General features: G+C 38.1%; 1 protein-coding gene across 5 annotated transcripts in view; it reads left to right on the top strand.

Annotated features, from left to right (window-relative positions):
• The first annotated feature begins 14493 nt into the window (after window positions 1-14493).
• spire1b (spire-type actin nucleation factor 1b) overlaps window positions 14494-16251 on the top strand; it is an 86965-nt gene continuing 85207 nt past the window's right edge. For 4 of the 5 annotated variants that reach the window (XR_005992196.1, XM_041792955.1, XM_041792956.1 and 1 more), the window contains exon 1: window positions 14494-14959. Coding sequence is in view for 3 of the 5 variants with exons in the window: in XM_041792955.1 (XP_041648889.1) it covers window positions 14614-14959 (346 nt within the window). In the remaining 2 variants the exon portion in view is untranslated. The remainder of the gene's footprint in view (window positions 14960-16251) is intronic. The other variant, XM_041792958.1, reaches the window with a different exon arrangement.

Raw genomic sequence — 16251 nt, forward strand, 5'->3', positions numbered from 1 at the left:
CTGAATGTAGCTACTAAGGACAGAGACATGCTCATGTTTTCTACACTACTAATCCTTAGTAAATATGTAGAATAACTGACTGTAGCTACTAAGGACAGAGACATGCTCATGTTTTCTACACTACTAGTCTCTAGTAAATATGTAGAATAACTGACTGTAGCTACTAAGGACAGAGACATGCTCATGTTTTCTACACTACTAGTCTCTAGTAAATATGTAGAATAACTGACTGTAGCTACTAAGGACAGAGACATGCTCATGTTTTCTACACTACTAGTCTCTAGTAAATATGTAGAATAACTGACTGTAGCTACTAAGGACAGAGATATGCTCATGTTTTCTACACTACTAGTCTCTAGTAAATATGTAGAATAACTGACTGTAGCTACTAAGGACAGAGACATGCTCATGTTTTCTACACTACTAGTCTCTAGTAAATATGTAGAATAACTGACTGTAGCTACTAAGGACAGAGACATGCTCATGTTTTCTACACTACTAGTCTCTAGTAAATATGTAGAATAACTGACTGTAGCTACTAAGGACAGAGATATGCTCATGTTTTCTACACTACTAGTCTCTAGTAAATATGTAGAATAACTGACTGTAGCTACTAAGGACAGAGACATGCTCATGTTTTCTACACTACTAGTCTCTAGTAAATATGTAGAATAACTGACTGTAGCTACTAAGGACAGAGACATGCTCATGTTTTCTACACTACTTGTCTCTAGTAAATATGTAGAATAACTGACTGTAGCTACTAAGGACAGAGACATGCTCATGTTTTCTACACTACTAGTCTCTAGTAAATATGTAGAATAACTGAATGTAGCTACTAAGGACAGAGACATGCTCATGTTTTCTACACTACTAGTCTCTAGTAAATATGTAGAATAACTGAATGTAGCTACTAAGGACAGAGACATGCTCATGTTTTCTACACTACTAATCCTTAGTAAATATGTAGAATAACTGACTGTAGCTACTAAGGACAGAGACATGCTCATGTTTTCTACACTACTAGTCTCTAGTAAATATGTAGAATAACTGACAGTAGCTACTAAGGACAGAGACATGCTCATGTTTTCTACACTACTAGTCTCTAGTAAATATGTAGAATAACTGACTGTAGCTACTAAGGACAGAGATATGCTCATGTTTTCTACACTACTAGTCTCTAGTAAATATGTAGAATAACTGACAGTAGCTACTAAGGACAGAGACATGCTCATGTTTTCTACACTACTATTCAATAGTAAATATGTAGAATAACTGACTGTAGCTACTAAGGACAGAGACATGCTCATGTTTTCTACACTACTAGTCTCTAGTAAATATGTAGAATAACTGACTGTAGCTACTAAGGACAGAGACATGCTCATGTTTTCTACACTACTAGTCTCTAGTAAATATGTAGAATAACTGACTGTAGCTACTAAGGACAGAGACATGCTCATGTTTTCTACACTACTAGTCTCTAGTAAATATGTAGAATAACTGACTGTAGCTACTAAGGACAGAGATATGCTCATGTTTTCTACACTACTAGTCTCTAGTAAATATGTAGAATAACTGACTGTAGCTACTAAGGACAGAGACATGCTCATGTTTTCTACACTACTAGTCTCTAGTAAATATGTAGAATAACTGACTGTAGCTACTAAGGACAGAGACATGCTCATGTTTTCTACACTACTAGTCTCTAGTAAATATGTAGAATAACTGACTGTAGCTACTAAGGACAGAGACATGCTCATGTTTTCTACACTACTAGTCTCTAGTAAATATGTAGAATAACTGACTGTAGCTACTAAGGACAGAGACATGCTCATGTTTTCTACACTACTAGTCTCTAGTAAATATGTAGAATAACTGACTGTAGCTACTAAGGACAGAGATATGCTCATGTTTTCTACACTACTAGTCTCTACTAAAAATGTAGAATAACTGACTGTAGCTACTAAGGACAGACATGGTCATGTTTTCTACACTACTAGTCTCTAGTAAAAATTTAGAATAACTGACTGTAGCTACTAAGGACAGAGATATGCTCATGTTTTCTACACTACTAGTCTCTAGTAAATATGTAGAATAACTGACTGTAGCTACTAAGGACAGAGACATGCTCATGTTTTCTACACTACTAGTCTCTAGTAAATATGTAGAATAACTGACTGTAGCTACTAAGGACAGAGACATGCTCATGTTTTCTACACTACTAGTCTCTAGTAAATATGTAGAATAACTGACTGTAGCTACTAAGGACAGACATGGTCATGTTTTCTACACTACTAGTCTCTAGTTAAAATGTAGAATAACCGACTGTAGCTACTAAGGACAGACATGGTCATGTTTTCTACACTACTAGTCTCTAGTAAATATGTAGAATAACTGACTGTAGCTACTAAGGACAGAGACATGCTCATGTTTTCTACACTACTAGTCTCTAGTAAATATGTAGAATAACTGACTGTAGCTACTAAGGACAGAGACATGCTCATGTTTTCTACACTACTAGTCTCTAGTAAATATGTAGAATAACTGACTGTAGCTACTAAGGACAGAGACATGCTCATGTTTTCTACACTACTAGTCTCTAGTAAATATGTAGAATAACTGACTGTAGCTACTAAGGACAGAGATATGCTCATGTTTTCTACACTACTAGTCTCTAGTAAATATGTAGAATAACTGACTGTAGCTACTAAGGACAGAGACATGCTCATGTTTTCTACACTACTAGTCTCTAGTAAATATGTAGAATAACTGACTGTAGCTACTAAGGACAGAGACATGCTCATGTTTTCTACACTACTAGTCTCTAGTAAATATGTAGAATAACTGACTGTAGCTACTAAGGACAGAGACATGCTCATGTTTTCTACACTACTAGTCTCTAGTAAATATGTAGAATAACTGACTGTAGCTACTAAGGACAGAGACATGCTCATGTTTTCTACACTACTAGTCTCTAGTAAATATGTAGAATAACTGACTGTAGCTACTAAGGACAGAGATATGCTCATGTTTTCTACACTACTAGTCTCTAGTAAATATGTAGAATAACTGACTGTATCTACTAATGACAGACATGTTCATGTTTTCTACACTACTAGTCTATAGTAAAAATTTAGAATAACTGACTGTAGCTACTAAGGACAGAGATATGCTCATGTTTTCTACACTACTAGTCTCTAGTAAATATGTAGAATAACTGACTGTAGCTACTGACAGAGACATGCTCATGTTTTCTAATACTAGTCTCTAGTAAATATGTAGAATAACTGACTGTAGCTACTAAGGACAGAGACATGTATGTACACTACTAGTCTCTAGTAAATATGTAGAATAACTGACTGTAGCTACTGTTAAGGACAGAGACATGCTCATGTTTTCTACACTACTAGTCTCTACTGTTAGTCTGTAGTAAATATGTAGAATAACTGACTGTAGCTACTGTTAGTCTGACAGAGACATGCTCATGTTTTCTACACTACTAGTCTCTAGTAAATATGTAGAATAACTGACTGTAGCTACTGTTAGTCTAAGTAAATATGTAGAATAACTGACTGTAGCTACTGTTAGTCTCTAGTAAATATGTAGAATAACTGACTGTAGCTACTAAGGACAGAGACATGCTCATGTTTTCTACACTACTAGTCTCTAGTAAATATGTAGAATAACTGACTGTAGCTACTAAGGACAGAGACATGCTCATGTTTTCTACACTACTAGTCTAAATATGTAGAATAACTGACTGTAGCTACTAAGGACAGAGACATGTAGTTTTCTACACTACTAGTCTCTAGTAAATATGTAGAATAACTGACTGTAGCTACTGTTAGTCTGTAGTAAGGACAGAGACATGCTCATGTTAGTCTTCTACTTAAATATGTAGAATAACTGACTGTAGCTACTAAGGACAGAGACATGCTCATGTTTTCTACACTACTAGTCTCTAGTAAATATGTAGAATAACTGACTGTATCTACTAAGGACAGAGACATGCTCATGTTTTCTACACTACTAGTCTCTAGTAAATATGTAGAATAACTGACTGTAGCTACTGTTAGTCAGAGACATGTAGAATAACTACTAGCTACTGTTAGTCTCTAGTAAATATGTAGAATAACTGACTGTAGCTACTGCTACTAAGGACAGAGAATAACTGCTACTGTTAGTCTCTAGTAAATATGTAGAATAACTGACTGTAGCTACTGTTAGTCTGAGTAAATATGTAGAATAACTGACTGTAGCTACTGTTTAAATATGTAGAATAACTGACTGTAGCTACTAAGGACAGTAAATATGTAGAATAACTGACTGTAGCTACTGTTAGTCTCTAGTAAATAAGTAGAATAACTGACTGAAGATACTGTTAGTCTGCTAAGTAAATATGTAGAATAACTGACTGTAGCTACTGTTAGTCTCTAGTAAATATGTAGAATAACTGACTGTAGCTACTGTTAGTCTGCTAGTAAATATGTAGAATAACTGACTGTAGCTACTGTTAGTCTCTAGTAAATATGTAGAATAACTGACTGTAGCTACTAAGGACAGAGACATGCTATGTTTTCTACACTACTAGTCTCTAGTAAATATGTAGAATAACTGACTGTAGCTACTGTTAGTCAGAGATATGCTCATGTTTTCTACACTACTAGTCTCTAGTAAATATGTAGAATAACTGACTGTAGCTACTGTTAGTCTCTAGTAAATATGTAGAATAACTGACTGTACACTACTAGTCTCTAGTAAATATGTAGAATAACTGACTGTAGCTACTGTTAGTCTGTAGTAAATATGTAGAATAACTGACTGTAGCTACTGTTAGTCTGTAGTAAATATGTAGAATAACTGACTGTAGCTACTAAGGACAGAGACTATGCTCATGTTTTCTACACTACTAGTCTCTAGTAAATATGTAGAATAACTGACTGTAGCTACTGTTAAGGACAGAGATAACTGACTGTAGCATGTTTTCTACACTACTAGTCTCTAGTAAATATGTAGAATAACTGACTGTAGCTACTGTTAGGACAGAGACATGCTCATGTTTTCTACACTACTAGTCTCTAGTAAATATGTAGAATAACTGACTGTAGCTACTAAGGACAGAGAATAACTGACTCATGTTTTCTAGTAAATATGTAGAATAACTGACTGTAGCTACTAAGGACAGAGACATGCTCATGTTTTCTACACTACTAGTCTCTAGTAAATATGTAGAATAACTGACTGTAGCTACTGTTAGCTACTAAGGACAGAGACATGCTCATGTTTTCTACACACTAGTCTCTAGTAAATATGTAGAAAAACTGACTGTAGCTACTAAGGACAGAGATATGCTCATCTTAACTACACTACTAGACTCTAGTAAATATGTAGAATAACTGACTGTAGCTACTAAGGACAGAGACATGGTATGTTTTCTACACTACTAGTCTCTAGTAAATATGTAGAATAACTGACTGTAGCTACTAAGGACAGAGACATGCTCATGTTTTCTACACTACTAGTCTCTAGTAAATATGTAGAATAACTGACTGTAGCTACTAAGGACAGAGACATGCTCATGTTTTCTACACTACTAGTCTCTAGTAAATATGTAGAATAACTGACTGTAGCTACTAAGGACAGAGACATGCTCATGTTTTCTACACTACTAGTCTCTAGTAAATATGTAGAATAACTGACTGTAGCTACTAAGGACAGACATGGTCATGTTTTCTACACTACTAGTCTCTAGTTAAAATGTAGAATAACTGACTGTAGCTACTAAGGACAGACATGGTCATGTTTTCTACACTACTAGTCTCTAGTTAAAATGTAGAATAACTGACTGTAGCTACTAAGGACAGACATGGTCATGTTTTCTACACTACTAGTCTCTAGTAAAAATTTAGAATAACTGACTGTAGCTACTAAGGACAGACATGGTCATGTTTTCTACACTACTAGTCTCTAGTTAAAATGTAGAATAACTGACTGTAGCTACTAAGGACAGACATGGTCATGTTTTCTACACTACTAGTCTCTAGTTAAAATGTAGAATAACTGACTGTAGCTACTAAAGACAGACATGGTCACGTTTTCTACACTACTAGGAGGAACATGTTGAAGGAAGAGTTTTCAAGAAAAAAAAATTGCACTTAGAGTTTGTTAATTTTTGCTCCAGATAATTAATTCTTTGATTTCATTTGGTGAAATTGAATGGTCTCACCTTGAAGCACAGTTTGGGCTCTGGAACCAGTCCTCTTGAGAGGGGTTGGACTCTTTTCCACTCTGGAGTTGCACTTGGTGAGAGGCACTGAGCAGGTGTGGGCATACTGATTGCCCCCGGGCTGGCAGCCTGTAAATTGGGGTTTACCCCGGTGGACGAGAGGGTAGTGTAGTGAGAATCTATCCAGAATAATTAAAGATGAAACCAAAATCTAAGGCTGTTGATATCACACCCTCTAAAGAAGAAAGATAATGATACAAGGGGGGAGAGATCCTTTCTCCTTCCTAAACCTACACCTTCAGAGATCCTTCAGGAATGTCACTGAAAGGGGGGGGATTCTCTTTCCCTCATGGCTGACAACTTATCAAGGAACCACGTTCGAAAAACAAGAGTTTCTCAGGCAGTAGGACTCTTAAACTGCCATTTTGATGAAAGACAGCTCCCAACAGAGATAAACACCTTAAAATCTGAATCTTTCGTTTGGTCGACCAAATGGTGAACCTCCTCAGACTAAATCCTGTCTTCCTGAAAGCTGTAAGAAACTTTGCACTACGCCTCATAAATCTAAGGACTCTGTCTTCCTACAGAGCCGTGGCAGAAAGCAGGCGCATATCGTAAATTCCCGGTGTTATCTCGACCACATGAAGCTGCAAGGATTGGAAGTATCAAAAAAAACTGTCTTAAATGTTATGTTTCTAACAGGACATGTTCATATTTGGTTGAGTCTGTTTACAACGAATAGAATGACGTGCCATACTAATCTCTGACATCTTCCCTTACTGAGTTATGGTTTTATGATCTAATTTAGTTGTATTTCTCCAAGTTGACGAACAGAGACTGAAAATCGTCCCTGGATCAACATTGCCACCTTGTGGTCAAGTTCCGTCACACCCAAATGCAGAAACATTTTCTAATGTATAATTGTGTGTATAAACAATTAACTGTGTTTCTAATGTTTGTGTGATAGTTTATTGATAGTATTCTAGAGTTTTTATAACCATGTTGTGTTATCTCTACATTATCCGATTAACTTGATGATCTGGTGGAGTGGATTTAATCAAACACTGGGAGGGCTTCAAAACCGAAACCCCTCCCTCTTGTATAAGAGTAACTTCAGAACTCACAAGAGTTCAGAGAGAGAGAGAGAGAGAGAGAAACAGAGAGGGTGTGGAGTTCGGTGTGCAGTTCCAGTGGTCAGGTCTGGACAGTCCAAGAAGATGTTCACTGAGGAGAGCTCTGTTGAGTCTCCTTGGGCCTCCTAGGCCCATTCTTGATCCAAGCATTGTGCCAAGTCTGATAAACAATCAGACTTAGAATTTTTCTTATCCAGTACAAGATTTTTCCTAACCTTTCTATAGCTTCGTGCTAGATTTTTGTAATGCAGAGTTTTTGTTTTTCCTTTTTGTCACACAATCGACTTCACTGTGAGCCAGCAGTCACGTGGTGTCGATGCGTTTGAGTTTATCTGATTTTTTTAATTGGACGATCAAGAGCTGTTTTTTTGGAACGAGAGACAATCCTTCCCAGAGTCTGTGGACAAGAGTCTGTACAGCCGTCCCTACAGTCTGAGCGACCCATCGGGCGCCGCAGCGGCCCAGCTTGAACCCATCCGGTTCGGACCAGAGTTGGCACGCGGTAGCTTCGGGCGTTCAGAACTTGCCAGGTGCCTTCCTCCGGGCCCCTCCAGACGGGTCCTCTCCTCCTTGCCTCCATCGAATGGCTGGTATGATCCAATTCATCTCTCTGGTGCTGATGTCTCCGAAGTTCCAATAAATTAGTTCAGATCTATTATTCTTCCAAATTCACCCTCCAAAGTCTTAACGTCGGTTAAAATTTTTCCATTAGGATTATTAGAATAATCCACTCTCACCAACTAAGTTAGCATCCTTTCTCTTTACCATATTTAATCATGTTCTGTTTATTAATTTACATTATCTATTCATATAACCTGTGATTTATGTCTGTTATTTTGTGATTTTATAATAAATCTTCAAAAGACAGTCGTAGTTCGGGAATTCATTCTATTAAGCAGAGAAATAGAGTCAATGTTATGAGAATTTACTACTTTAGGAATGAGATTGATTTACAGTTAATGTTCTTGTTAATTAATTAAAGGTTTTGATTAATTAATATACATATTCACAATATTTTATTGGTTATTAAATAACTAATCCGTATAAGCGGTGGTGCCCTATTCTTTACGAGGTTTACTTGATAATATTAATTTATTATCAACACATTTTCACTACAGTAGCTTCCCTTCACCTTCAGGTGGGGGGACGGGTCCTGACTGTTGTTTGTGCATATGCACCGAACAGCAGCACAGAGTACCCACCCTTTGTGGAGTCGCTGGAGGGGGTGCTGGAGAGCGCTCCTTCTGGGGACTCCTTCGTCCTGCTGGGAGACCTCAATGCTCACGTGGCCAATGACAGCAAGACCTGGAATGGGGTGACTGGAAGAAACGGCCCCCCTGATCTGAACCCGAGTGGTGTTCTGTTGCTGGACTTCTGTGCTCGTCATGGGATGTCTATAATGAACACCATGTTCAGGCATAAGGGTGTCCACATGAGCACTTGGCACCAGGACACCCTTGGTCACAGTTCAATGATCGACTTTGTAGTCGTATCATCGGACCTGCGGCCGCATGTCCTGGACACCCGGGTAAAGAGAGAGCTGGAGCTGTCAACCAATCACCACCTGGTGGTGAGTTGGCTCCGCTAGTGGTGGAGGATCCCGGTCAGACCTGGCAGGCCCAAATGTATGGTGAGGGTCTGCTGGGAACGTCTGGCAGAGTCCCCTGTCAGAAGGCGCTTCAACTCTCACCTCTGACAGAGCTTCAACCCCGTTCCGGGGGAGGCGGGGGACATTGAGTCCGAGTGGGCCATGTTCCGTGCCTCTATTGTCGAGGCGGCTGATAGGAGCTGTGGCCATAAGGTGGTCGGTGCCTGTCGTGACTGTAACTCCTGAACCCATTGGTGGACAACGGCGGTGAGGGATGCCGTCAAGCTGAAGAAGAAGTCTTATCAGGCCTTTTTGGGCTGTGGGGCTCCAGAGACAGCTGACAGGCCAAGCAATTTGCAGCTTCAGAGGTTGCTAAGGCAAAAACTCAGATGTGGGAGGAGTTCGGAGAGGCCACGGAGAACGACTTCCATAGAAGATTCTGGACCACCATCCGACATCTCAGGAAGGGGAAGCAGTGCGTTGTCAACACCTTGTACAGTGGAGATGGCGCACTGTTGACCTCGACTCAGGACGTTGTGGGTTGGTGGAAGGAATACTTCGAAGACCTCCTCAATCCCATCGACACGCCTTCCAGTGAGGAAGCAGAGTCTGGGGGCTTGGGTGTGGGCTCTTCTATCTCTGGGGCTGAGGTCGCCGAGGTGGTCAAAAAGCTCCTCGGTGGCAGGGCCCTGGGGGTGGATGAGATCCGCCCTGAGTTCCTCAAGGCTCTGGATGTTATAGGGCTGTCTTGGCTGACACGCCTTTGCAACATCGCGTGGACATCAGGGACAGTGCCTCTGGACTGGCAGACTGGGGTTGTGGTTCCCCTCTTTAAGAAGGGGGTGTGTTCCAATTATAGGGGGATCACACTTCTCAGCCTCCCTGGTAAGGTCTATTCGGGGGTCCTGGAGAGGAGGCTCCGTCTGATAGTCAATCCTCAGATTCAGGAGGAGCAATGTGGTTCCGTCCTATTTGTGGAACTGTGGACCAGCTCTACACTCTCGATAGGGTCCTAGAGGGTGCATGGGAGTTTGCCAGTCTACATGTGTTTTGTGGACCTGGAGAAGGCATTCAACCATGTCCCCGAGGAATCCTGTGGAGGTTGCTCTGGGAGTATGGGGTGCCAGACCCCCTGATAAGGACTGTTCGGTCCCTGTACGACCGGTGCCAGAGCTTGGTACATATTGCCTGAAGTAAGTTGGACTCGTTCGGTGCGTGTTGGACTCTGCCAGGGCTGCCTTTTATCACCGGTTCTGTTCATAACTTTCATGGACAGAAATTCTAGGCCAGGGCTTTGAGGGCGTCCGGTTTGGGCGCCTCAGGATTAGGTCTCTGCTTTTTGCGGATGATGTGGTTCTGTTGGCTTCATCAGACCGGGACCTCCAGATCTCACTGGAATGGTTCACAACCGAGTGTGAGGCAGCTGGGATGAGAATCAGCACCTCCAAATCTGAGACCATGGTCCTCAGTCGGAAAAGGGTGGAATGCCCTCTCCGGGTTGGGAATGAGATCCTGCCCCAAGTGGAGGAGTATCTTGGTGTCTTGTCCACAAGTGAGGGAAGAATGGAGCGGGAAAACGACAGGCGGATCGGTGTGGTGTCAGCAGTGAAGTTGTCTCTGCATCGGTCTGTCGTGGTGAAGGAAGAGCTGGGTCGAAAGGTGAAGCTCTCGATTTACCAGTCGATCTACGTTCCTACCCTCACCTATGGTCATGAGCTGTGGGTTGTGACCGAAAGAACGAGATCATGGATACAGGCAGCTGAAATGAGTTTCCTCCGTAGGTGTCTGGGCTCTCCCTTAGAGATAGGGTGAGAAGCTCGGCCATCCGGGAGAGATTTGGAGTAGAGCTGCTGCTCCTCCGCGTTGAGAGGAGCCAGATGAGGTGGCTCGGACACCTGGTCCTGATGCCTCCTGGACGCCTCCCTGGTGAGGTGTTCCAAGCAAGTCCCACTGGGAAGCGGAGCAGGAGCTAGAAGGGGTCCTTGCCCTGTTGTATTTCATCCGTTTCTTTCTTTTTCTTATTATTATTCCACAAGCGCTTTAATCCTTAATTTGACCCCCCTAAACATGCTCAAAAACTCACCAAAATCGGCACACACATCAGAATCGGCAAAAAGTTTGATAAAATAAAAAAAAAAACCAAACAAACATGCCAAAATGTGCTCTCTAGCGCCACCTAGGCACACTAAAACGGCCCTCAGGGCCAGTAGGAATGTCATAGAGAGATCAAACCAATGTTGAAACGTTCGTCTCATCGAGACCCACAAATCACGTGCTGACACCCCTAACCTATCTCAAACAGGAAGCCGGCAATTTGCCTTTCAAAATAAAATTTTCCAGGAAAAAAGGGCTCCAAACAAAAATGTAAAGGCTCATTGGCCGTAAATCGAATCAGCTTGAAACTTGCAGAGAAGATACACTGATCATGCTGATCAAAAGTTATTCGGGAATTTGTTGTTTCTCGAACGGTTTCCAAAAACCAAGCTCTCAAAGTTGGCCAACCCCAAAGAAACCCTCCCTGCTGCTCCCATTCAAATGAATGGGGTGAGAAAAAAATCAAATCCACATAAGCTGCAGCAGTTGGGCCTCTACACAAAAAACCAAAGGTCCTACAGCTTTAAAAATGACATGGATGGATTCCTGACAAGATTTACTACAAAAATATCTTATTTTTAGAGAGATTTGGTCCAAGTTGTGGCATCTTGTGAGGTGAGATTCAAAGAAATTTCAGTCAATTTCATTCCTGAAACACGGATAGCAGTTGGTGATGATGTCACCCACTGATTGACAGATCAAAGCAGCTGCTATGCAGGCATTAGTTACCGTGGCAACCGGGCAGACACAGAGGGCGGAGCTGAGCTCATGAGCTCTGATCATGCACACACATGGAGCTGTTCCAATAAAACAGCCCATTTAAGCAATGCTTTAAGAGGAATGTGAGACTGTGGCTGGCTTCTCATCCACATACAGTCCCCCATAAAGTCTTTAGCAACGTCAGTCACCAAAGACAGCCACACATATATCCCATAAGAAGTGAATGGGAGAGATGGTGCATTTGTGTGTGTGTTAGGGAGCGAAGCGCGCATGAGTGTGTGTTTGTGTGTCTTAGAGATGCAGGTTTTTTGAACATTACAATAAGCTTACTGTGCAGCTGGTCATGTGACTCACTGAAGGCAGGAAAATGGAATGTGTAAAACACACCCATTATAAAGTCTGAGACTCCTGACAGAGCTGCAGGGACACACCTCAGTCTAACTTTGAGCAGGTCAAAGGGTCAAAAAGGGATGAAACCCTCAAAGTGGAGGTCAAACAGGCATGAGGGATGTGAGACAAACCGAGGACCCGACCAATGCTGCTTGCAGCTTTACTTATTATTATTATTGTTGTTATTATTATTATTATTATTTTTTTATTATTATGATAATTATTGTTATTGCCCTGTAATTGCTATTATTATTATTGCTATTATAATTGTGATTTTTATTATGATTATTATTGTTATCATTATTATTATTAGTTGTTGTTGTTGTGATTATTATTGTTATTGTTATAATATGATAATAATAATAATAATAATTATTATTATTATTGTGATGATTATTATTGTAATTGTTATTATTTTTATTATATTATTGTTGTTGTTATTATTACTATTATTATTATTATTATTATCATTGTCATTATTGTTAGTGTTTATCAATATTATTATTATTATTATTATTATTATTATTATTATTATTATTATTATTTTTGTTAATGTTTATCATTATTATTACTATTATTGTTATTATTATTATTATTATTGTGATTATTATTATTATCATTTATTGTTTTTGTTGTGATTATTTTTATTGTTATTGTTATTATTGTTTTTATTATATTTATGTTGTTGTTATTATTACTATTACTAGTATTATTATTTTTTATTATAATTATTATTGTTAATGTTTATCATTATTATTACTATTATTGTCATTATTATTATTATTATTATTATTATTATTATTATTGTTAATATCATTATTATCTTTATTACTGTTATTATTATTATTATCATTATTTTTATTATTGTTAATGTTTATCATTATTATTACTATTATTGTCATTATTATTATTGTTAATATTATTATTATTATTATTATTATTATTATTATTATTATTGTTAATGTTTATCATTATGATTACTATTATTGTTATTATTATTATTATTATTATTATTATTATCGTTAATGTTTATCATTATTATTACTATTATTGTTATTATTATTATTATTATTATTATTATTGTTCATGTTTATCATTATTATTACTATTATTGTTATTATTATTATCATTATTATTATTATTATTATTATTGTTGTTGTTGTTAATGTTTATCATTATTATTACTATTATTGTTATTATTATTATCATTATTATTATTATTATTATTATTGTTAATATAATTATTATTATTATTACTATTATTATTATTATTATTATTATCATCATTATTATTATCATTACTATTACTATTATTATTATTATCATCATTATTGTTAATGTTTATTATTATTATTATTATTATTGTTATTATCATTACTATTACTATTATTATTTTTATCATTATTGTTAATGTTTATTATTATTATCATTATTGTTAATATCATTATTATTATTATTATTATCATTATTATTTTTATTATCATTATTATTATTATTGTAGTCTCTCCCCTTAAGTAGGCCTAGAGTACGGTAGCCTGTATGGCCATGATAAAGAGCCTTAGCTAAAGCAAACTTATGACATCAGCTAGCAGCTCATATGCACACTAGCAAGACACACGTTAACTATAGGCTACTTGGCCTTGTTTTTAGTGAACTCGAGTCCTCTGTTCATCACTCACCTCCACACAAGAGCAGAGACAACAGCAGGCTGTGATAGAGAGCCAGGCTACTGTAGAGTCTGCTGCTGGAGTTTGTGAAAAAAAAAACACCCCAGAAAAAGGGGAGGTGCTAAAGCCCACTTCGACGTCTATGTGTGCATGTGCCTGCTGTCTCTGGGCTCTCAGGTCTTTGGTTGTGTTCATGTAAACTGCTGCTAGCAGCTCCTCTAGTCCTTTAGGATAAACATTTGTAGAATTTCATACATTAATAACAGCAGTGTAGCTCACCTGTAAAGCTGGAATGGAATTTGATTTAATTTTAACACCTGGAACTTGACTGGGACTTGAGGTTTGGTGACTGGACTACAGCACTGCCGTTAGGTAACTCCTAAAACAGATCTATATTTGAAGCCGGTACCTGACCTCTGACCTTCTTCTCTGTTGTAGTTTGAAATGTTTGACGTCCTTTCACACCAACGCTGTTTTCCTTCTTGCAAATAATTTTCACGACATTATGTTTGATTGATTGAAACACGTGACCGTGAGATGAGAGCGTGTGGCAGCTCTCATTATAAGGTTTTGTAAGTGTCAATCTTGGCTAGTTGAGTTAACCCCTGGCATTTTCCACGCCCACTAGGCTACGTCACACGTCTTATGACTTCTTGTAGCGGAACCTGAGCGGGGCAGGAGGGTCGATCGGTGTGGACTGCTCTCCTCGTGCAGCAGGAAGACGTGTCCATCATTGGGGGTGTCCTTCAGGTTTTGGCCTGGCTTTTCTCGTCATCGGGCCTCCGACTGGAGATAATGAAAGGATGGCCGAGCACTGAACCGGGACCTGAGGAGCTGAAGGATGCTGCTGCTGCTGCGGCTAACCGGGGGGAGCACGACGACCAGAACACGGAGGCAGGAGCAGACTGGCTGTCTTTGGATGAGATACTACGGCTTTATAACCAGCCCATCAATGAGGAGCAGGCGTGGGCCGTGTGTTACCAGTGCTGCAGGACGTTAGCAAAGGGGGACCGGGGCAGGAGGAGCTCCAGCGCCGCTGCCGGAGCATCATCTGCATCCGCGCCGAGGAGGATATCCGGACCGGGGGATGTGAGGGTACACAGAGACGGCTCCGTGACGGTGGAGCATCAGGGCAATAAAGGTATTAAAACGGTCTAATAATAATAACATCAGGACTATAAAGGTATTAAAACATCCTAATAATAATAACATCAGGACTATAAAGGTATTAAAACGGTCTAATAATAATAACATCAGGACTATAAAGGTATTAAAACGGTCTAATAATAATAACATCAGGACTATAAAGGTATTAAAACGGTCTAATAATAATAACATCAGGACTATAAAGGTATTAAAACGGTCTAATAATAATAACATCAGGACTATAAAGGTATTAAAACGGTCTAATAATAATAACATCAGGACTATAAAGGTATTAAAACAGTCTAATTATAATAATAACATCAGGACTATAAAGGTATTAAAACGGTCTAATAATAATAACATCAGGACTATAAAGGTATTAAAACGGTCTAATAATAATAACATCAGGACTATAAAGGTATTAAAACAGTCTAATAATAATAATAACATCAGGACTATAAAGGTATTAAAACGGTCTAATAATAATAACATCAGGACTATAAAGGTATTAAAACAGTCTAATAATAATAACATCAGGACTATAAAGGTATTAAAACGGTCTAATAATAATAACATCAGGACTATAAAGGTATTAAAACGGTCTAATAATAATAACATCAGGACTATAAAGGTATTAAAACGGTCTAATAATAATAATAACATCAGGACTATAAAGGTATTAAAACAGTCTAATAATAATAATAACATCAGGACTATAAAGGTATTAAAACGGTCTAATAATAATAACATCAGGACTATAAAGGTATTAAAACGGTCTAATAATAATAACATCAGGACTATAAAGGTATTAAAACGGTCTAATAATAATAACATCAGGACTATAAAGGTATTAAAACAGTCTAATAATAATAATAACATCAGGACTATAAAGGTATTAAAACAGTCTAATAATAATAATAACATCAGGACTATAAAGGTATTAAAACAGTCTAATAATAATAATAACATCAGGACTATAAAGGTATTAAAACGGTCTAATAATAATAACATCAGGACTATAAAGGTATTAAAACGGTCTAATAATAATAACATCAGGACTATAAAGGTATTAAAACGGTCTAATAATAATAACATCAGGACTATAAAGGTATTAAAACAGTCTAATAATAATAATAACATCAGGACTATAAAGGTATTAAAACAGTCTAATAATAATAACATCAGGACTATAAAGGTATTAAAACAGTCTAATAATAATAACATCAGGACTATAAAGGTATTAAAAACGGTCTAATAATAATAATAACATCAGGACTATAAAGGTAT

The sequence above is a fragment of the Cheilinus undulatus genome, linkage group 8 (assembly GCF_018320785.1).
Source record: "Cheilinus undulatus linkage group 8, ASM1832078v1, whole genome shotgun sequence".
NCBI classification, from domain to species: domain Eukaryota; kingdom Metazoa; phylum Chordata; class Actinopteri; order Labriformes; family Labridae; genus Cheilinus; species Cheilinus undulatus.